A 22217-nucleotide genomic window follows, 5' to 3' on the forward strand; every position below is an offset into this window, starting at 1 on the left:
TCCTCTGAAGCTTTGTGGTGATCTAAGATTACTGTCTGTAACACTCATGCACTCAGGAATAAGACCAGTAGACGTGAAGGTGCCGGTCTGTCATGTGATTTGACTGATTGGGTATGAGGGTCAAAGGTGACCAGAGCACAACTGTGAGTGTTTCATCATGTCCTTCAGAGGGTGAGGAGAGCACACCGGGTGAGTGAGACAGCTGCGGGAAGGAATTAGCCTTAAATCAGGACATGCAGACAAATGATTTAACACCCTTGTCTTTCTTCTCAAAGAAAAACCAAACAGCTAAAGCTGCTGCTGCTCTGAGAACAATGATCTAACCACACCAGAGTCCAGACCTTTACATCATTAAATGTGTTTACATGCATCAATCAGATTTTTGAATTGCAACCAGCCAATAAACTCACGAAATAAGATGTGATACCAATATTATACAACCCAAACTTCACTTCACTGTAAAAATGAAAAAGTTGAGAAAACTTCAAATTTCAAGGCAACTTACTGCACTAGAGAATGTTTTAAGAATGTTTAAGAATACCACCACCAATGTTGTGCCTTATACTAAAAATATTTAGTTCAGATAATTATTTTTTCTAATGTATAAAGCAAATCTAAAATTTAGTGTCACCAACTTAAAAAATGAAAATTCCTGAATTATATCAGACCCTGAAATATCGTGCCATGTCTCCCACCCCTAATTATCACATTAGGCTACTACGTTTTTGCTGTTTTCAGCAAAAAAAATAAATAAATCACACTGTTCTCATATCCCACTATATATATATATATATATATATATATATATATATATATATATATATACTAGAAACAGATTTATTATTTGTTGACCAGTATTATTTATTTTACTTTAATCCTGGGTATATGGAGATATTTTTGAGTGCATTATTAGTATCATGACATTCTGGATCATTGACTTCTGTTACAAATCTGATAAAATTATTTTATTTTTTAATATCTCAGTTAAGGGGTGTGCCATATCACTTTTTATGTAATAATCAAATTTAATTTCAATTTTGTTGGAGTACAGTAGTGTATTCTTGAAATCTTTTTTTTAAATTGAATGTTATGTCATATCATCTAGAGTATCGTTATTGTGAAAGTACCATGAAATATCGTGATATTATACCACAGTTAGTTCCGACCCTGCAGCGTGATTGGCTGAGAGACCATTAGTAACCGGTAATGCTCTGTAGCTCTTTATGTATTGCTCCGCCCCATACAGGTAACCTAGCAACGATGTAGCGAAACAGTGTAGCTACAAACAGAGCAGCAATGGAACTATTTTAACTCGCTGAGTTTTTATAACCAAACTGATTATATTTTCTCATCCCATTTTACTCAAAATCATTCAATAAACAGCGACAATGGAACTGTGGTATAATCACAATAATTCACAAAAATAATTATTGCTTAATTATTTTAGCGCCATATCGCCCCGCCCTTCTATGAAATGTGTTTTGTAAGTCAAGCTAACTTTAGGATCAACTAAACAAATTGATTTGCCTCAATGACATGTTTTACATTATTTAAATTCATGCTACGCTAAATATTTCAGGTGAAAATGAATTTCTCAGTAAACCCAATTAAAAAGAGTTCAAATGTGCAAAGCAGTTGTGTTGACCTAAACTAGGGTTCAAATACAATTAGTAAATTTTTTCAACACAGATTATTCAGTTAGACCAACATTTAACAAGAAACGTAATAATAATAGTTGAAAAATAAAAAAAAGTTGAGTTTAGTTTTTACAGTGTTCATGTGTCAGCTTTTTTAAACAAACTGAGTCAAAACATAAACCTCCATCAGCTAGAAGATGAACAATAATTACATCTTTCAGTTTCAGCTTTCAGTTTCAAAAGTGTTTTGTCACCATCTTGTGGTTGCTGTGTTAAACACTGCTTGTTTTTTTTGCCACCACGGTCTGTTTTCACACATGCACATACTAAGATATACGAGAATATTGTGGCGGCTCTGGGTTGTGTGTGTGGCTGCCTGTAGGCATGTTTCTGTTCTCCTGTGTGCGAGGATGTCAGAGGTGGGGCATCTCCCTTGGGAGGGGTTATGCAGAGAGGGTGGGCACCACTCTGGATCTGCCATCTGGGAGACACACAGCTGGGTTGGTGGCCTTTGGGCTATTTGAGCTCTGTGGGGTGATGGTTTTTAGCTCTCCTAGTCTTGTTAAAGACTGTAAGTGAGTGGCAAGCCTGTTTAATAAAAGAGCTTATGAGCGTTCATCATGAATCTCACGGGTCTTCTTTCCTCTTCCACGCCACATTTGGTGTCAGAAGTGACCCTGCTGGAAGATATTGAGCTGCTGGCAGGGGAAATCGAACGGATGAGGAGGAAGACAGCGGACCAACGGACTAGAGGCAAGGCTCTCCAGCGGAGTGGACTCAGACTTGACGGCGCCAGCGGGCTGTTCGGAGGTCGTGGCCGGGGAGAGGACGACGCGAGCACGGCGGCGCTGGCTCCCATAGCGGATGGCGCGAGGACGGCGGCGCTGACTCGCAGAGCGGATGGCGCGAGGACGGCGGTGCCGACTCGCGGAACGGACGGCGCGATGATGGCGGCGCAAGCCTCCGGGATGGCGGAGGCGGCCGCCAAAATGCTAGTGGTGGACAGACGCCGACGGCAGGGAGAGACACTGGGCGTGCTGGCATCGGAGATGGCCCTGCTAACCCGCCAAGCTTACCCAACGTTTCCGCGAGCGGCCCAGAGGAGCCTCCTCTGGGCCGCTCGCGGAAACGTTGGGTAAGCTTTTGAATAGAGTGACGGACTGGTGGAACATTTTAACCGCACGCTGACGGCGCAGTTGGCCATGGTGTCGGACAAGAACCAGCGTGACTGGGAACAGGCACCTGCCGGTAGTGCTGCTTGCCTGTCGCTCCGCTGTGCAGGAGACGACGGGATTCACGCCGGCTCTGCTTATGTTCGGGCGCGAACTGAGGACGCCGGTCTCCCTGGCTTTTGGGGCGCCTCCTGACGGGGGCGGGTACGCTCCGGACATGCCCACTTTCGTCTCGGACCTTATGTCTTCGCTGGAATTAGCGCACCGTCTAGCGCGCTCCAACCAGTCTGCTGCCGGGCAGAAGCAGAAGCGTGCGTACGACACGCGCTGCTTTGGGGACCTGTTGGTGGTGGGGGCGAGGGTTTGGCTATATAACCCTCAGCGGAAGAAGGGACTGTGCCCGAAGCTCCAGTCGGCCTGGGTGGGTCCGTGCTTGGTGTTGTCCAGGCTGGGGGAGGTGGTGTATAAGATCCGGTGGGGCAGACGAGCTATGATTGTGCACCGTGATAGGCTGGCCCCCTATAGGCCGAGACTGTAGGACACTGTGGACGGTGGGGCGGAACCTGCCGGCCTTGCACTCGTGCCTGACCTGAACTCTGGCTCTTCGGAGCCGCTGGCAGGCGCCCGCCCGCCTTAATGACTTTGTTTGCGACTGATTGTAAAAAAAATTTAAAAAAATAAAATGTTCTGTTGTACACGGGGTTTGTGTTGGGTTGGTGGGGTCGCTGGGACGGCTGACCCTTGGGAGGGGGGCTATGTGGCGGCTCTGGGTTGTGTGTGTGGCTGCCTGTAGATAGATAGATAGATAGATAGATAGATAGATAGATAGATAGATAGATAGATAGATAGATAGATAGATAGATAGATAGATAGATAGATAGATAGATAGATAGATAGATAGATAGATAGATAGATAGATAGATAGATAGATAGATAGATAGATAGATACTTTATTGATCCCCGGGGGGAAATTCTTGGCATCCAGCAGCAGTTTACACAATACACAAAGTTAAAAAAGATAAAATATAAAGATACATATAAATACAATCAAATAAGAAATAGAATATACAGTGTAAATGTACAGTCTTTGTGTGTGTGAAATGGAGATGGAGAATGGAGGTAGTGCAGTTGAACACAATAGACAGTGAACACCAGTTGATGTGCATAATGTGAGGATAACTGATGTCAGCCAAACAGAAAGTGCAAATACACAGTTATATAATAATTTAAATTAAATTAAGCAGTGCAAAAGATACGTAAACAGTGCAAAAGATACGTAAACAGTAGATGAATTAACTAGTGAATGAACTACTAGTGCAAAATATGGTAGAACTATAAAAAGTGTTCTAGGCATCAGCAAGTCTGAGAGTGTGTCCATAGCTGGGGGTGTGTCCATGGTGTGGCCAGAGTGGCCGGAATGAAAAAGTTTCACAGAGTCTTTAGTTTGCTGTGCTGAGAGGAGTTGAACAGTCTTATGGCCTGAGGAACAAAAGACTTTCGGAGTCTGTCTGTGGAGCAGGACTGGGACAGCAGTCTGCCGCTGAATGAGCTCCTCTGCCTGGTGATGGTGCTGTGCAGAGGGTGGTGAACATTGTCCATGATGTTCAGCAGCTTGCTGGGGGCTCTCCTCTCTGCCAGTGGTGTTAAGGACTCCAGCTCTAGTCCCAACACAGAACCAGCTTTCCTCACCAGCCTGTCCAGTCGTCCAGCATCCCTCTTGCTGATGCTGCCTCCCCAACACACAACAGTGTAAAAGAGGACGCTGGCTACCACAGACTGGTAGAACATCAGGAGGAGTTTCTGGCAGATGTTGAAAGCCCTGAGCCTTCTGAGGAAATACAGTCTGCTCTGAGCCTTCCTGTAGAGGGAGTCAGTGTTCACTGACCTGTCCAGCCTGTCGTCCAGGTGCACACCAAGGTATTTGTAGGATTTGACCACCTCCACGTCGACCCCCTCGATGGAGATTGGCCGCTGAGCAGAGGGCCTGGACCTCCTGAAGTCTATGCACATCTCCTTGGTTTTGGAGATGTTCAGCTGCAGATGGTTCATCTTGCACCACATCACAAATTCCTCAACCAGGCTTCTGTACTCCCTCTCATCATCATTACGCACACACCCCACAATTGCAGTGTCGTCAGAGAACTTCTGCATGTGGCATGACTCCGAGTGGTATTTGAAGTCTGATGTGTACAGTGTGAACAGGACTGGAGAGAGAACAGTCCCCTGTGGTGCTCCTGTGCTGCTGATCACTGTATCAGAGGAGCAGTCCCTGATCCTGACATGTTGTGGTCTCCCAGTAAGGTAGTCAGTGATCCAGGTGACCAGGTGCATATCCACCTCCATCTCCATCAGCTTGTCTCTCAGTAGTAGGGGCTGGATGGTGTTGAAGGCACTGGAGAAGTCGAAGAACATGACCCTCACAGCACCTCCCCCCTTGTCCAGATGAGAGTGAGCTCTGTGCAGGAGATAGAGGATGGCATCTTCCACTCCCACCTTTTCCCGGTACGCAAACTGCAGTGGGTCCTCAGCATGGTGGACCTGAGGTCTGAGTTGGTCCAGCAGCAGTCGCTCCATGGTCTTCATCACATGAGATGTCAAAGCAACAGGCCTTTAGTCATTCAGCTCCTTCGGGTGTGCCTTCTTGGGAACAGGAATGAGACAGGTTGTCTTCCACGTGGCAGGAACTCTCCCTATACGCAGACTCAGGTTAAAAACATGTTGGAGGGGCTCACCCAGTTGAACAGCACATGCCTTGAGCATTCTGGGGCACACTCTGTCCGGGCCAGCTGCCTTCCTGGGGTGAAGTCTCTTCAGCTGTCTCCTGACCTGGTCAGCAGTAAAGGTTGGTGGACTGGAGGAGATGATTTGTCTGCCAGTTGATAGTGTTGATGGTGGTGATGATGAAGATGGTGGAGGTGAGGGTGATGATGGTGCTGATGAAGATGGTGGAGGTGAGGGTGATTGTGCTGATGGTGATGAAGATGATGATGGAGGTGAGGGTGGTGGTGGTGGTGATGATGACGGTGATGATGTTGATGAAGATGGAGGTGAGGGTAATGGTGGTGGTGATGAAGATGGTGGAGTTGGAGTTGAAGGTGATGGAGATGGTGGTGATGATGGTAGAGATGGAGAAGATGTTGGTGATGCTGCAGGAGGGTAGGAGGAGGGGGCAGCAGGAGCAGGACAGTCAAACCTGTTGTAAAAGTTGTTGAACTGGTTTGCTCTGTCCACACCGCCATCTACTGGGTTGCCGTTGTTGTTCTTGCACCCAGTGATGGTTTTCATTGCACCCCAGACTTCCTTCATGTTGTTGTCTTGCAGCTTTCTTTCCACCTTCTTCCTGTAAGACTCCTTGGCCTCTTTAAGACGTACCTTGAGTTCCCCCTGTACGCGCTTCAGCTCTACCAAGTTTCCGTCTTTGAACGCCCTCTTCTTTTGGTTGAGGAGGTCCTTGACGGTGCTGGTAATCCAAGGTTTGTTGTTTGGAAAGCAGCGTACAGTCTTTGTGGGAACAGCAACATCCATACAGAAATTCAAGTAGTCCGTATCACAGTGAGTCACCCCCTCAATGTCCTCACCATGTGGGTGCAGCAGCACGCTCCAGTCAGTGGTGTAATAGCAGTCCCTTAGGGCTTCTTCTGCTTCAGGAGACCAGACTCTGAATGAGCGTGTGGTAGTGGGCTGCCTCAGTACCAGTGGTTTGTACTGAGGCTGCAGGAACACCAGATTGTGATCTGATTTCCCCAGCGGTGGTAGTGGAATAGCCCTGTATGCATCCTTCACATTAGCATACAGCAAGTCTATGGTCCTGTTTTTCCTGGTGGGACAGTCCACAAACTGGAAAAAGGCAGGCAGTGTAGAGTCCAGCGTTACGTGATTAAAGTCACCAGTGATCACATAGAAGGCGTCAGGGTGCTGTGTCTGCAGCGCTGCGACGGTGGAGTGGATGACGTCACACGCCGCCTGCACGTCCGCTCTCGGCTGGATGTAAACACACACGAGGATCGCGTGAGAGAGCTCCCGCGGCATGTAATAAGGTCGGAGACTCACCGCTAACAGTTCAATATCCCGACAGCAGATCACCTCCTTCACGTACACATGTCCAGGGTTGCACCATCTGTTGTTAATAAACAGCGCGATTCCTCCACCTTTCCGCTTCCCGCAAAGCACCGGGTCCCGATCCGCCCTCACTGAAGAAAAGCCGGGTAGCTGCACTTTAGCATCCGGCGTGTCGGGGGTGAGCCAGGTCTCGGTGAAACACAGCATGCTACACTCCCTGTAGAGCTTCTGATTCTTCACCAGACAGGCTAGCTCGTCAGTTTTGTTGGTCAGTGAGTTAACATTCCCCATAACCACCGACGGAACTGAGGGTTTGTACCTCCAGCGCTGCTCCGACTTCTTAGCCTTTAGCTTAGCCTTTAGCATAGCGCCGGCCCTGCAACCTCGGTACCTCCTTCTCAGATCATCCGGTATTGTGTGGACAATGCCCCCACGTCCCGCGGGTCGGAGGGCTAGCAGTTCTTCCCGGGAATAAACACGGTATTCCTCGCTGCCCCGCATATTTACACCAAAAATATCCTTAGGATATAAATAAGATGCACACTAGACGTGTGTAGTAGCACAGAGACGATAAATAAACGTAAAAAACTCAGAAAAACACACAAAGAGACGGAGCTACTGGAACAGGCAGCCACTTGCGTCGGCGCCGGAAGTAGAGTCGTAGGCATGTTTCTGTTCTCCTGTGTGCGAGGATGTCAGGGGTGGGGCATCTCCCTTGGGAGGGGTTATGCAGAGAGGGTGGGCACCACTCTGGATCTGCCATCTGGGAGACACACAGCTGGGTTGGTGGCCTTTGGGCTATTTGAGCTCTGTGGGGTGATGGTTTTTAGCTCTCCTAGTCTTGTTAAAGACTGTAAGTGAGTGGCAAGCCTGTTTAATAAAAGAGCTTATGAGCGTTCATCATGAATCTCACGGGTTTTCCTTCCTCTTCCACGCCACAATATTCTGCTTAAGAGTTTACATGCACTGAGCTAAAATCCAGCTTTGTTTTACTTTCTTAATTACTCTGATCAAAGAAATTGGAGTATGATGTTTACGTGCCTAATTACCATATTTTTCACACTATAAGGTGCACTTAAAATTCTTTAATTTTCCAAAAAAATCGTCAGTGCGCCTTGTGATTCGGTGTACTAGCCAGTTTACTAGTGCTAATCACTAGCGGTTAGCCGCTAATGCTAATGCTCCAGCTTTAGTGTAAATCTATAAATCTAAGTTTACTGTAAATAAACAGAAGGGCTTTACTCACCCAAATAAACAGAGAAATCTGTGTAGATTAACATACAGTGCTCTTTTGACTCATCTGAAATCATGTTTTTTTAAGAATAACAGTTTTGTTTACTTAACTTAGCTTAGCAGAGACTAAATATAGAAGGAAAACATTGCGACACCCCTGTTCTTACTATTAGTTACTAGTCACTAGGGGTGAAACGATTACTCGAGAATTTCTTGTTACTCGATTGAAAAAATTGATTGATTAATTTTCTGTGCCTCGAGTAATCGTTTAATTAATTTTAAAACAGAGCAGAGCACGGAATTTAGCGGGGACTTTTAATGTGAAACAGCGCTTAGCGTTACATCAGCCAGGCACAGGAGGCAGGTGGTGGAGGCAGAGGTTTTTGAAGCGGTGAGCAGATAAATTTAAGTTATAACAAATCAATGAGATTAACATTAATGTACCTTCATAACAGAACGTCTGTGCTGTGAAGTGCTGATTATTAGGATTACTGTCTAATGTGTGTGGTTAGTTTATTAGCTGGCCATGAACTTACTGTATTGTCATTTAGCTAAGATGCACAACATAAAGGCAATGTTTTATTAAATATATTTTTTTAATAATTTACCTGAATTTATTAAATTATTCATTATTAAAATATGGTCATTCATTATTAAGTAAAATTTCTTATTTTATGAAATCTTTTTATTTCTTTTTTTGATTACTCGATTAATCAAATTGATTGTTTAGTAGAGTACTTGATTACTTGATCGTTATTATAAATAGACGAATAACCGCAGAATTCTATTCATAATCCAATAAATGAAGTGTTTGTATGCAAATGCCTCCTGAAAAGGTCCGAAGTTTTAAAGTATTAAATGTCAGATGAAACCTTTAATTAAAGTGTTTGAATGGTTAAATAGTTGGAACAGACCTGTAGAAGACAAAATATATATTTTTAAATGAGTTATTTTTATCTCCAGCACTAACCCACACTAACATTTTGGGTAAAGTTGTAAAAACATAAACCACAAGTAAAAAAATAAATAAATAAAAACTAAGATTGTTTCAAAATAATAAAGAAAACAGACCACCGCTGCATTAAAAGGTAAGCAAAGTTGTCTTAGTGGTTAAATATCAAACATTTGAGTAGAATGATCCTGCGAGCCTCCGTTAAGCTCCAGATCTCCCGTGCCTGTGACGGAGTGGTTGAGCTAAATCCAGTCGATTCTAAAAGAGGAGCTTGTGGGTCAGGAAACAGTGGGAATGTGAAACTGCAGACTCCTCCGGGAGACTAACTGCCTCTTTACGACCTCTTTCAAACCGCACAGAAGAACATAATCAATCTTCCATGCCAAGCTCTTTCTGAGTCAGTCTTCCAGACCACTTAAAAATAAAGATGCTAAAAAGGGATCTTTGGAGGGATGCCAGAGAAGAACTATGTTTAGATTCCTGAAGAACTTTTCAATGGATTATTTAGACATTTTGAACTTTATGGGCCTGTTTAAAGATTTTTTATCTGGATAGTAGGGCTGGGCGATATTGTAAAAACAAATAAAATCTCAGGATTGTTAGTTCTTACATAATAACTGACAATTTGAAACTTTTCTTTAACATTTAAATAACTTGAATGAAACTAATGTAAAACAGAAGTTTCATTCACATTACAAGCCGCTTTTATATTAAACAATGTGCAAAAAATAACCTCCTTATATCTTAGTTAAGGAAAAGTGCAAAATATGAAACATACTGCAACATAAAACATGTTTACATGTTTCTGACAGAGAAGTATTTTGATTAATTAAATTAATTATATGAGGCAGCAAAAAATGTGACATCCGTTGGATGTTTGTTGAATGTTCAAGATCAGTTTCCTTTTTTATTGTCTGACTTGGGCATTGTTGGACGTCTGTGGATGTGCAACATGGGTTTACTTTCTAAACATCTGTCTTGGACCTCTGTTGGGCGTCTGTTGAGCGTGCAAGATGTGTTCACTATATTAACACTCTGATTTGGACCTCAGTTGGACGTCTGTTGAAAGTGTAAATTTGATTCAGCATCAGAACTTCTGACTTGGGTGTATGTTGGATGTCTGTTGAATGTTCAAGATCAGGTTACTTTCTAAACATCTGACTCTGAACTTTGTTGGACATCTGTGGATATTCAAGATCGGTTCACTTTCTAAACATCTGACTCTGAACTTTGTTGGACATCTGTTGAACGTGCAAGATGGGTTCACTATCTTAACATCTGATTGGGACCTCAGTTAGATGTCTGTTAAAGTGTAAATTTGATTCACCATTAGAACTTCTGACTTGGGTGTATGTTGGATGTCTGTTGAATGTTCAAGATCGGTTCACTTTCTAAACATCTGATTCTGAACTTTGTTGGACATCTGTTGAACGTGCAAGATGGGTTCACTATCTTAACATCTGATTGGGACCTCAGTTAGATGTCTGTTAAAGTGTAAATTTGATTCACCATTAGAACTTCTGACTTGGGTGTATGTTGGATGTCTGTTGAATGTTCAAGATCGGTTCACTTTCTAAACATCTGATTTGAACCTCTGTTGGATGTCTGTTAAAAATGTCAAATGGATTCACCATTACAACTTTTGACTTCGGTGTATGTTGAATGTTCTAAACGTCTGACTTTGGTTGGAGACCTCCGTTGGATGTCTGTGGATGTGCAAGATTCGTTCACTTTTTTGATATTTGATAACAGAATAATGAGCTGGTGCAATAGGGCTAGTTCTGCTGTTTTAAATGTGTATCATATCAGTACATTACTCAGGTCTTTATTAATGAAGGTCAGCATGTCAACTTAATGCAGACTTTCAGCAGTTCATTTAGCAGAATATATCTACACTGATGGGCGTGGAGGTCTTCAAATGAGATGCGTTCAGGTAAATTTCTGGCGTATTGCTATCTTGGCAACAGAAAAGACCGGTGCGCGACTGACTGAATGTTATAGATCGCTAAAATAGAGCCCTCTATGTGAACGTGAATAACCTGATTCAAAATTTTATTAAACTTCACAAACATTGTTGTTAATCAATATAGCTTTTTTCTGGTCACAACTGTGAAGCTATTTCTGCTCATATTGCATTATCTTACACGAAGATGACCTGTGTGTCAAATTGACTGATGTGGTCCTCTGCAATGTCTATGTTATTCCACATTGCAGGCCACTGCATTACAATTAATGGTCCATCAATGAACCACTGAGCAATTTTATTCTTCCTAAACGATTCATGGTGGAGTTCATGTGTTCCTGAGGTCTTGCCCAGAATTACGTCAAGAAGCTTATCATAGCCAAGACATCAGATCTCACACTGGCTGCTTGAATGTGTTGACAGATAGTTTAGTGGTCAGGTCTTTGTTGGGGCCTTTGACCTCAACCTGATCAGGATTCACAGGCCTCAGGGCGATCCACTTCACTAAACACGTGAAACTGAAGAACTGACATGTCCTACAGGCACCTGAACAACAGATCACTTCACTAATAATGCAAATGATGCAACTAGGTGTGGACAACCATGATGGATGAGCCTTTTTTAAAAACACAAAATAGAGCCACTGAATACTGTGGTTTTCTGTTACTAGCATTTGATGGAGACAGGGACAGTGTCCTGAAATTATGTTGGAATTTTGTATGGTTAAGCACTTTACTTAAAGCAACAATTATTAGGAGAACTCTCTGCTCAGAATGTGTAATGTCACAGAGCATAAGGAATAGTACATTGATAATTGGTAATTTAATTGCTGTGTGCAATTTTGTGTTTTTAGTATGTTGTTTTATTCATTTTGTTCATTTATGAAACACTGTCCGAATGTAGACAATCCAAAAACCTCAGACCATTGTAGAATGAGTGTAACAGTGTTTAATCAATGTGGTAATTAATCATGAAGCATGACCCTAGGGGACAGCTTGGGAATGCCCACTTTGGTATAAGCTGTGAGGTGTTATCTTGTGAGTAAGGTAAAAAAAAAGAAAAAAAGGCCAGTGTGCTCATGACAAAAGGACAGGACAGTGACAAGATAGTGACTGATAGTTTGTGCCAGATAGAAAATTTATTCCATTTCCAAAGATGACGACTAACATTCCTCGATCCACAGTGACAGAGAAAGCATAACCGGTACCACTTTAAAATAAGGCTCCTTTATAAAGTGTTTATAAATAGTTTACAAAGGAGCTTAATAATACTTTTTAATTAGCTTATGAATTATTAATAAGCAGTTACAACACAGCAAATAGAAAAGGCAACAGCAGTGTACCAAAAAGGGATCCCACATTAATTTATACTGTTAAACTTCAGATCTCACTAGATACTTTATCTTATATTGTCTTTTCTATCAGTCATCATTAACATTTATGTTAAAAAGTTAATTTATTGAAATATAATAACATATTAAATGACATACTAAACTGACTTTCTATATTATTTTATTAGATATGCTAAAAAGGTTTATTAATATTAATTTCTTAATTTCTTAATATGAATGTTTTTAAAGTATTTGTAACTTAATTTATAACCATTAATAAACTCCTTTATAAATAATGTATTAACCCTTTATTAAGGAGCCTTATTTTAAAGTGGTACAGCATTACCATTAACAGTAGACATACGTGGTCAGTGCAGCATTCTTAAGATTCTATGGGACATGGCAAAAGTCATGGGACATTTTACTAGTTCCTGTTCTATGGAATGGGGAAAGTCAAAAGTTCACACAGTGTTCTCACTGCATTTACTGAAGTTATTGAACTCTTCACTTAGGACTGTTGGCTTTGTTTCAAATCAGAAGAGACAGACATGTAGACTCTTTATCTACAGTACTCAAATTTTCCTGTAGAAGTTTCCCTCTGTTCCCCGCACCATTGTGTTGCTGTGACTCATCTGAATCCTTCAATTGTCCCTCAACAATGACTCTCAAATGTTTAAATTCAGTTTTGATTCTCTGTCTTGGCAGATGCGCTTGTGCGTGTTTATTCACACATTAATGTTTTCCAGAAAAGCAAAAATAACCAGTTTCCCTTTTGTTAAGGAAAATACTTGGAAATCTTTGTCTCCAAATGACATTTATAATTTTAAAAGTTGCCTAATCGTACAATAATCAAAAAAAATATGAATACTATGTAATTAGATGAAATTTTTAATGATTTTACTGTCAACACTTACAAGATAAAGCCGAAATTGTAAGTAACTGTACAATGGTATGCCAAAAGTCATAGGATAGCACAGCAGATCATGAACAAGGTAATGAAATGTTACTGCATGGAATGATTTGGAAATGCCCACACTTTAAGCTTAGTTATTTATATTATTTAAGTTAAGTTATTAGGTGTTATTTTCTAAGTGGAGGTTAAACACTGGACAGCATGCTCATGACAAGGCGATATGAATTTTGCTGTGTCAAGACGTAATTTTATGCTTTATTGTACAGAACCCAGAATCCCTGGATTCGACCATCCAGAGCTGTCTCTCTGCTCTCTATCCTCCGTTTGAAGCCACAGCTCCTACAGTCCTCAGCCAGCTCTTCCAGATCATTGATGAGCTCTACCACGGAGACACCAGTCTGTGCCTGACGGAATTCCTCACCCCAGCCAGGCGACTTCTGGAGAGCCTGCAGCAGGAAGCTTGTGTGAGTGTGAAGATGATATTAGCCATATACAATGAGATTTCTAAATGCTACAGTAAAACTGTGTATTCCTAAAAAACATTTAAAGGTTTATGTGATGTTGCTTTTAGAACACAGAGCATTTTTTTACTTGCAATTTCACATTATCGACCAATCAGTAAACTTTTATTTAAAAAAGGACCAACATTTGGCAGACCAAAAGACGACATCTGACACAACACCACCCCACTGCATTATGATATACAGTATCAGTCAAAAGTTTGGACACATCTTCTCATTAAATGTTTTTTTTTTTTTATTTATTTGTTTATGTTTTTTTACATTGTAAATAAATACTGAAGTCATCCAGGCTATAGCTAATAAGATTACAAATATAGAAGGATCGGAGACACTATACGTACAATATAACAAGGACACATATAGACACACGTGGGACGAAAGACACACGACAATAGTGCAATAAGTGTGATAAGGGGATTAAAGAGGGAATGACAGTACATTTATAAACAGAACCTGGATAACAGTAGTGCAAATATAGAGGTGATAGAGGTGTAAAGGTATAAAACTTAAGGCTGGGCAAATCTGACTCTCTAGTACACATGCATTACACAGCAGTATGGGTCCAACAGATAATGCTGCGGATTCCTGTATCTATTGTAACTGTAGATTAACTCTTACAGTAGATACAGAAATAAAAGGAATCCAAGAGGAATCTGTTATTCTCATTCTGCTGCTGGACGCATCTGCATATAAAGGAGAATCAGAGGATTTAGTGCATTATTATTACATATTAAAATATTACCTTGTTTTATCTGAGTGTTTTATTAAACACTTTTGACCTTTTCTGAAAAGAAAAATGGCACCTGGATCAAATACTGGAGGTTATGATGTTTATCTGCTCAGCTATTTGAGTAATGCTCGACTCCTGAGGACAAGATCAGAAGCATATGTCAGACATCAAGAGCAATCCATCACATTTTACAGGAATGTGCTGTCTTTCTGATGCTTACATTGGCAACTACACTAAAGTGCACTTTCTGGACTATCAGATATCTCCAAATAACAACATACAGTAAAGACAGAAGTGATATGTTTGAATGTTTTATTATTTCTTGTATAAAGATCATCACATCACTTCATTCCACATGCAGGGATGTGGTTACCTAACCTGCTTTTTTGTTTGTACCTGTAATTACTGGAGAGATTCACTAGAGGGAGCTAAACACCACGGGTCAGTTTTCAGAACAGGGATTGTGTCTAATCCTAGATGAGGAAATCTCCATTCAGAATGCTGTGTAGTCCAAGACTAAGCTTAAAAAACACATTCACATTTTTTCCTGTAGCTGTGTTTTGTCACACTATTTAAATGTCATTAAATAATGCTAAAAGTGATTACATCAACATGAAAAAAAGAAATAGAACATACACTATTTTGTACACACGTATGATTTTTTCCCCCCTAAATTGAAAATAAATACTGAAGGAACACATAAGGAATCATGTAGTAACTTAAAAATGTTAAACAAACCAAAATACTCTAGAAGCTTTTAGGTGCTCTTATCTGGGGAGCTGTTAACTTGTGGTTTCTGAGGCTGGTAACTCTGATGAACTTATCCTTTACAACAGAGTAAACTCTTGCTCTTCCTTTCCTGGGGCGGTCCTGATGAGAGCCAGTTTCATCATAATGGTTTAATGGTGTTTGTGACAGCACTTCATATACTTTCAAAAATCTTGAAATGTTTCAGACTGATTGATCTTCATTTCTTAAAGTATTTTTTCTTTACTTAGTTGAGTAGTTCATGACATAATATGGATTAAAAAATTATTCAAATAGAGCTTTTCACTGTATACCAACTCTACCTCTTCACAACTTTACTCACAACTGATGCTCTCAAACAAGAACAATTCAAGACAAGAAATTCAAGTAATTAACTCCTGACAAGTTCAACACAGCTGTTAACTGAAAGCCTGAATTCCATATGACTCCACCTTATAAAGCTGACTGACAAAATGCAGAGATGCCTACTTTGAAAAATATAAAATGTAAAACATTCTGCTTTGTTAAACACTTTTTATTTTTTACTAAATAATTCCACATGTTTTTTTCTTTATAGTTGGATGATTTAGTATTAATCTGCAATCTTTAGAATTTTGAATAATGAAAAACATTAAATTCAAGGTTTGTCCAAACTTTTGATTGTATATATATATATATATATATATATATATACACAAGTTAAAGTCACACAAATATATTTTTCTAATTTAAAGTTTAGCGTTCACAGGGGCTTGACAGATTTTGTTTTACTTAATTCAATAAGCTACGAGTGAAAAAGTGTAAAATTGAAAATGTACAATATTTTTTTATTTTATCTTTTAGATTTTTATTTAATTATATCATCTTTAATTTTTTACTTTTTGTTGTTCTTATTTATTTATTTATTTATTTCTGTGTGTATCTTAATTTGACTGCTTTAAATTTTAACCCTTCAATTAGCTTTTATATTAAACTTTTTTTAATGATTTTCTATTAGATTCGTTTTCCCCAGCTTAAATAAATCTTAATTATTCGGGGGTTCCCCTAAATGTATTTCTGATTGAAATTAAAGTTTGATTGATTGGTTGGTTAATTGTTATGGTTAGGGAACAGTATACATTATTAACAGTACTGTAAATGTTTTCCTCTGTTTTGTGGACAGGCCTCGTATTCTGACGTGGTCTTCCGCTATGCCGGCTGGCCGCTGTGCCTGCAGGACCATGTTGTAGTCCATCTTGCTCCCATCAGTCCTCTGCTGCTCTGCCCGGGAGACTTCTACCTGCAGGTGGCAGCTGTCGGGGAGCGGGCGGCTGGGATCGTGGTCCGGAGTCTGCTGGACGAGGAGAGGCGTGAGCTGAAGGACACCCTGATCTTGGAGACCTCGTTCTCCACTGTCTTTACTCAGGAGTGGCTGCAGAAGCTGAACGCGGGCGGGCATGGCACTCCGCTCAGCCACTGCCTGCTGGCCACTGAGCAGGGTGTAGTTAAAGTGCCTTGGGAACAGGTGGCCAAACCAGAGTTCGTAGATAAGCCACGACACATGGCTTGTTCTGGTTCTTCAAATCAGCAGGAGTCTTTGAGCAGAGGTTACGATCAGGGTTCATCTGCACCACCTGCCTATTCGGTTGAGACCAGGATCCGTCCAGCTAAGGATGGTATAGCAGTGTCTTTACGCTTGGTAGACAACTCCAAGTTCCAGGTCCAGAGTGAGATGGATCCTTCCAGGTCAGGAAGGAGGCAAATGGGATGGATTTCTCCCAGCGCTTGGGAAAGTCGTAGTAAGAACTCATTTGGGAATGATTACGTTAATCTTAAGGATGTTCCCAAAGGTTCCACAGGGTTCTCCAAGTTTTGGGATCAACCTAGAACTCCTCTCTTACAATGCAGAAAGGTTAGGAATCCTGCACCATCTGATCCTGCGTTATCTTCTCCTACTACGTCCGGTCCAACACTGTCTGCCCCTGCACCTCAAGATCGCTCTACCTGTGTACGAACTGTGAGGTTTGCAGAGCAACCCTGCACACCTTGCATGCGAAGGAAGCACGGACCAGGGACCAAGGTCCAAGAGTGTCGCTACAGAGAGTCTTACACCGAGGCACAGCAAAGTCCTGTCAGGCAACAGGAACCAGAATTCTCCAAAGGAACAATAAGGGTAAAGCCTAAAACCCAGATCAACCGATCTGCTCTGGAACATTCTCAACCGCATCCTCAATCTCGATCAACTGCACGAGACAACTCCAGTCCTGCTGATAGAGTCCTTACTGAAAGCTCCCAGCACACTCCAGTGGACTTAGCAGATGTACGTGAAGGAACCATAACCTGTTTTGCTCCAACTGTGGTGGGAACTTCAGAGAAATGTCACGTGATTGTCCAAGGACAGCCCAGTGAGGGCAGCAGGGACAGTCAGCAAGAGATGATCCCAAGGCTACATGTAGTTCATGGGAAAAAGACCACCACCTTTGGATTAGTTTCTCCGAAACTGAATCGACGAAGACTACCAAAGCCAAGTAAGAACAAAGCTCTTACATATCTCTCAATTGCCTGTACCTTGCGTATAGGATACAGTAATGTATAGGTGTGTGATGAGATCTTGCGAAACTAAAACAAAATATTTCTCGTCAGGTGTTAAATGATTGACATCCATTACAAGATGATTACTTACAGTTTTGTTATCTCATCTGAACTCAATATAGTGTCTCATCTTGTGAGATCTACTGAAAAAAGACTGAATACATTTTTTGCACTTGAAATTTCTTGAAGAAAAAAACTTTAAAATAAGCATTTTCTTATTTTTTTTGCCATTAAATACATTGAGTAGCACTACATATATTTTGTCTCTCTCCCTCTAGGCTGTCTGTTCAGCAGCCGCTGGGGAGGAGGGGCTAGATTGTAAGCTGCAACCCCATTTGGAAAAAATCCTAATGTTAGAGGAAATGCAGCAATATAACTTAATGTAACAAATGAATCATTGTTCAGAAGAAATTATTGAGTATTTTGACTTTTGACTCAGCTGAAAATAGCAAAACGAGAACATTCAGTGTTCAACAACTGAACAATGACTCTTCCATTTTAAGTCATATTGCATTGTTTCCTTTAACGTTAGGACTGTTTAAGCAGTGATATGTGTTGCCAGATATTCATTTAACTTTATACATATATAAATCTAACAAACTAAAAGCAAAAAAGGCCAGAAAATGCACAAAAGTAAAAGTTGTCATTGTTAATAAACATATGTGTAATAATATGTGTTTCTTTTTCTTACCCCTTCTTTGAAGATGACCCTCAGGACCCTAAAACAGTGTCTCCTCTTGCTAATGGGCTCCGGACCAAACCTCATGCATCTACAGGAGCACAGCAGCACACTGCTAATGAAGAAACACCTGCAACTCAATCACCTTTACCACCTTTACCAGCTACATCTAATGTAGAGACTGATCTACTGAGGTCAGGAGTCGCCTGCCTTACAGGTATGCAGAGCAAGATGAGCTGATTTTTTGTGGAACCTACAGTATATTTTTCAGATCATAGGTGTACTTTCATACAGATCATATGAAAGCTTTAGTACATATTTATAAGGTGGTACCCCTTATATTGTCTTGTGTTTGTCATCTGATGCCCATCTGCTTTATAAAAGCTATGCACCACCTAAAGGACCTTCCTAAAGATTTAAATTTTTTTCAGCTTCTAAAAATATAAATGTGAATTAAAAATGACAATCAAATATTTAATTTACCTTAAAATCAATGAATTCTTGTAAATTGGTGGAAAAAACAGAGTCGCTAAAAAAAATCCAGAAAGTTGCCGACTGAGGTCACTGGTGGAAATCAGTGAATAGCACTGAGGTCAAACACTGTTAGCTATAGAGGATTCTGAAGATTCTGAAGATACTGTATCTAGGTGTGCTAACCAAGCATCTAGTTAGCTAACGTATGTTAGCTAACTAATGCTAACTAAGTAATTTAGCTAACTAATGCTAACTAAGTAAATTAGCTAACTAATGCTAACTAAGTAATTTAGCTAACTAATGCTAACTCAGTAAATTAGCTTACTAATGCTAACTAAATAAATTAGCTAACTAATGCTAACTAATTAAATTAGCTAACTAATGCAAAATAAGTAAATTAGCTAACTAATGCTAACTAAGTAAATAATGAAGATAAGAAACTTCACAGTGAGCTAATCAAGACACCTGCTAGCTAGTAAAGTTTAGATTGTGAAAGTCAAATATAAAATAAAATATTATAAAAAGTCTATAAATCCACCTCTATAAATCCAACTACCTGAACTAGTTTTAGCCTAGAAGCAACCAAGCTTTTCACGTCTGTTTTTTGTCCAACTACTGGGTAGGACAGCTCTGAGCACAGTGTATAATTCGCTATATTACTAACTAGCAATGCTAATTAATGCCAGCAAAAAAATAGGTGAAGTAATTCCACCTACTCTGTTTACGTCCATGGCTACGGAGGCTTTAAATGGCCCTTGCAACTTCTTTACATGTCCATATTTTTGGAAAAGCGCCAGTTTTAAGATCCATTCGCCGTGCGAGTCCATTGTTGTGCCAAATTCAGTGCCCCTGCTAGGAAAAGCACATTCTCTCGGGAGCGTGCTTAATTTGGCACAACACTGGCTTTCCACATCCCATAGCCGTGTTAATTTTCAGTTGGGAGTTGAGCACTACAGATAACGGAGTGCACGGACAGTCCTTTCCAGTGTGTCCTTTTAAAGGTTACCAACTTTGTCCACTTTTTGGATTTTGTTGGGTCTTTGGGCCATTTGTGCACGGGTGTCCCACTGTACATCGAATTACTGCAGCCAAAAAAAAATCAACTTTTTTTGGATCAACTTTTTCTACATCATGTATGACAAGTGTATCAGACTCTGAAGACAGTGTGGGTTGCCAAATAAAAGTCTTTTAAGCTGCATTCCTTGCATTTGTGGGAAAAAATGTTTTCTAACCATTGATAATCACTATTTAGGAACTCAGGAATAGGAATACAGCTTAGGCTGTATAAATGTGTTTGAAAATTTCATATTTGCTGGTGCTTAGCCTTCAAAAACATTTTTTTATACCTGAAAGTCTAAATCAAGGCTCATGTGTGTTAGTTACATTGTATACATTTGGCCTGGATAATTTTTGTTTCACTTTGTAGTTATTGAGTGACTTAAAGAACTATCCTACACAACTATCCTACACAACCATCACCATGAGGACTGCATCTCTGAATACTTCACACTGATTGGTTCAAAGAAGGGTGTGCTTTGGATGGTGATATGTTGGCATTTCAGTGAGTTGCTTTTTTAGGTGTTGTGTAGTGGTTGAACAAAATATTAATATTGCCCTATATTGTATTGTTTTCATTTGCAATATATTATTAGTGCATGGCATTGCAGAGATGCCTTGTGATTCCTACCCCTAGTGTTATGCCAAATTGCATCAAAATGCATCCCCATCAAAATGTAACTCCCCTCAAGTTCAGGCATATCCCACAGCAGAATGAGCAGAACAGATTCCCTCAGATTCCTTTTACTTCTGTTTATAAATAGGGGATAATCTACAGTTACAGTAGATACAGAATCATCAGTGTAATCTGTTGCGCCTGTACTCCAGCATAGCTCCACCTTTACGCTAAGTGGAGTCAGATTTTAGCAGATTTCAGTCTCAACTTGCTGTAATTGGCCTGAATTCACACTGCAAACAAACTGAACCACAGATGGCCTTTTGGTTGGACAAAAAATTAGGCCTAGTTAGACCGAGCTGAAAAATTTAAAGCTCTGAAACAGACAATGTAGGTTTGTTTCTGACCCTAAATATTTTTCCCTTCCATGTCCATCACCCCTACTCCTGCCCTGGCACTGCAACCCTGTCTTTAATTTTGGTCTCTTTCTCAGGTGGCAGAGATCGTTCCAGCAGGGCAGTGGTAGAGGTTTATGGAGATGAACAGGACTGGAAGTCTCTTTTGGTCTCCAGCCTGGAGCTTTCTCAGCTACTGCTCTATTTTCACACCGTCACCAGGTATGGGAGTTTTTTTCACAGGCATTACCACAAGAAGAGATCCATTAAAATTATATACACCATATTTTTCACACTGTAAGGTGCACTTAAAATTCTTTAATTTTCCCAAAAATCGTCAATGCGCCTTATGTATGAATTCTACCAGTCAGGTTGTAAGGGGCAGTAAAGTCACTGTGTTATACAGGACTTTCAGTTTAGTTCTCCTAGGCTGGAGCAGTATGAGCATTAGCCACTAACGAGCTAAGCGCTAGCTCTTTTGCTTTACTCACCCAGTGCTTGTTTGACTTTAAAAGAAAATGTTTTTTACAGTTTTGTTTAGCTTAGCTTTGCTTAACATAGTAAGATAGTTAGATGGAAAACATGGCGATACCCATTATTAGTCACCTTACTCATTATACTAGTGTCGCATAAGGAGACTTATGTATGAAAATAGACCAGAAAATAGACGTTTATTGATAGTGTGCCTTATAATCCGCTGTGCCTTATAGTGCAAATAATATGGTATATATATTCAGAAGTAAAATGCCATGATTGTTTCAGCTAAAGCAAATCTATACATATCCTCACAGGAAGGAGGTCCGAGAGCTTGGGCTGACAATTGTGTATGATGCCCGTAAGACACCACCACACTCAAAATTCACTGAAGCTCTGCAGCTGGTGGAGGTAAGTGTTTTTGTGATCCAGTATGAGAAGTGCAGGGTAAAGAATTTTCATGGGGTTAGTAAATATTATACAAGCAGAGTAAATGAATGAGGAAATTAGTGTAAAAATTCACATTGTTACCTAATTTTTAGCAGTAAATCATACTTCAGGAAAGCCATTAAATATTAACTATAATGCACCTTATTTTCAAAAAAGAATTAACTTAAATTAACCCACTTTATTTGGGTAGTGTTCACACACACGTAGATATTACCTACACAAAACAGATCCTGGTATCATTTATT

At 40.5% G+C, this 22217-nt stretch overlaps 1 protein-coding gene across 1 annotated transcript in view; it reads left to right on the forward strand.

Annotated features, from left to right (window-relative positions):
- The first annotated feature begins 7770 nt into the window (after positions 1 to 7770).
- si:dkey-65j6.2 (uncharacterized protein KIAA1755 homolog) overlaps positions 7771 to 22217 on the forward strand; it is a 41956-nt gene continuing 27509 nt past the window's right edge. The window contains exons 1-7 of the mRNA XM_049462964.1: positions 7771 to 7783; positions 8431 to 8492; positions 13526 to 13723; positions 16420 to 17764; positions 18533 to 18724; positions 21147 to 21270; positions 21840 to 21933. Coding sequence (XP_049318921.1) covers positions 7771 to 7783; positions 8431 to 8492; positions 13526 to 13723; positions 16420 to 17764; positions 18533 to 18724; positions 21147 to 21270; positions 21840 to 21933 — 2028 coding nt within the window. The remainder of the gene's footprint in view (positions 7784 to 8430; positions 8493 to 13525; positions 13724 to 16419; positions 17765 to 18532; positions 18725 to 21146; positions 21271 to 21839; positions 21934 to 22217) is intronic.

The sequence above is a fragment of the Astyanax mexicanus genome, chromosome 13 (genome assembly GCF_023375975.1).
Source record: "Astyanax mexicanus isolate ESR-SI-001 chromosome 13, AstMex3_surface, whole genome shotgun sequence".
Lineage (NCBI taxonomy): Eukaryota > Metazoa > Chordata > Actinopteri > Characiformes > Acestrorhamphidae > Astyanax > Astyanax mexicanus.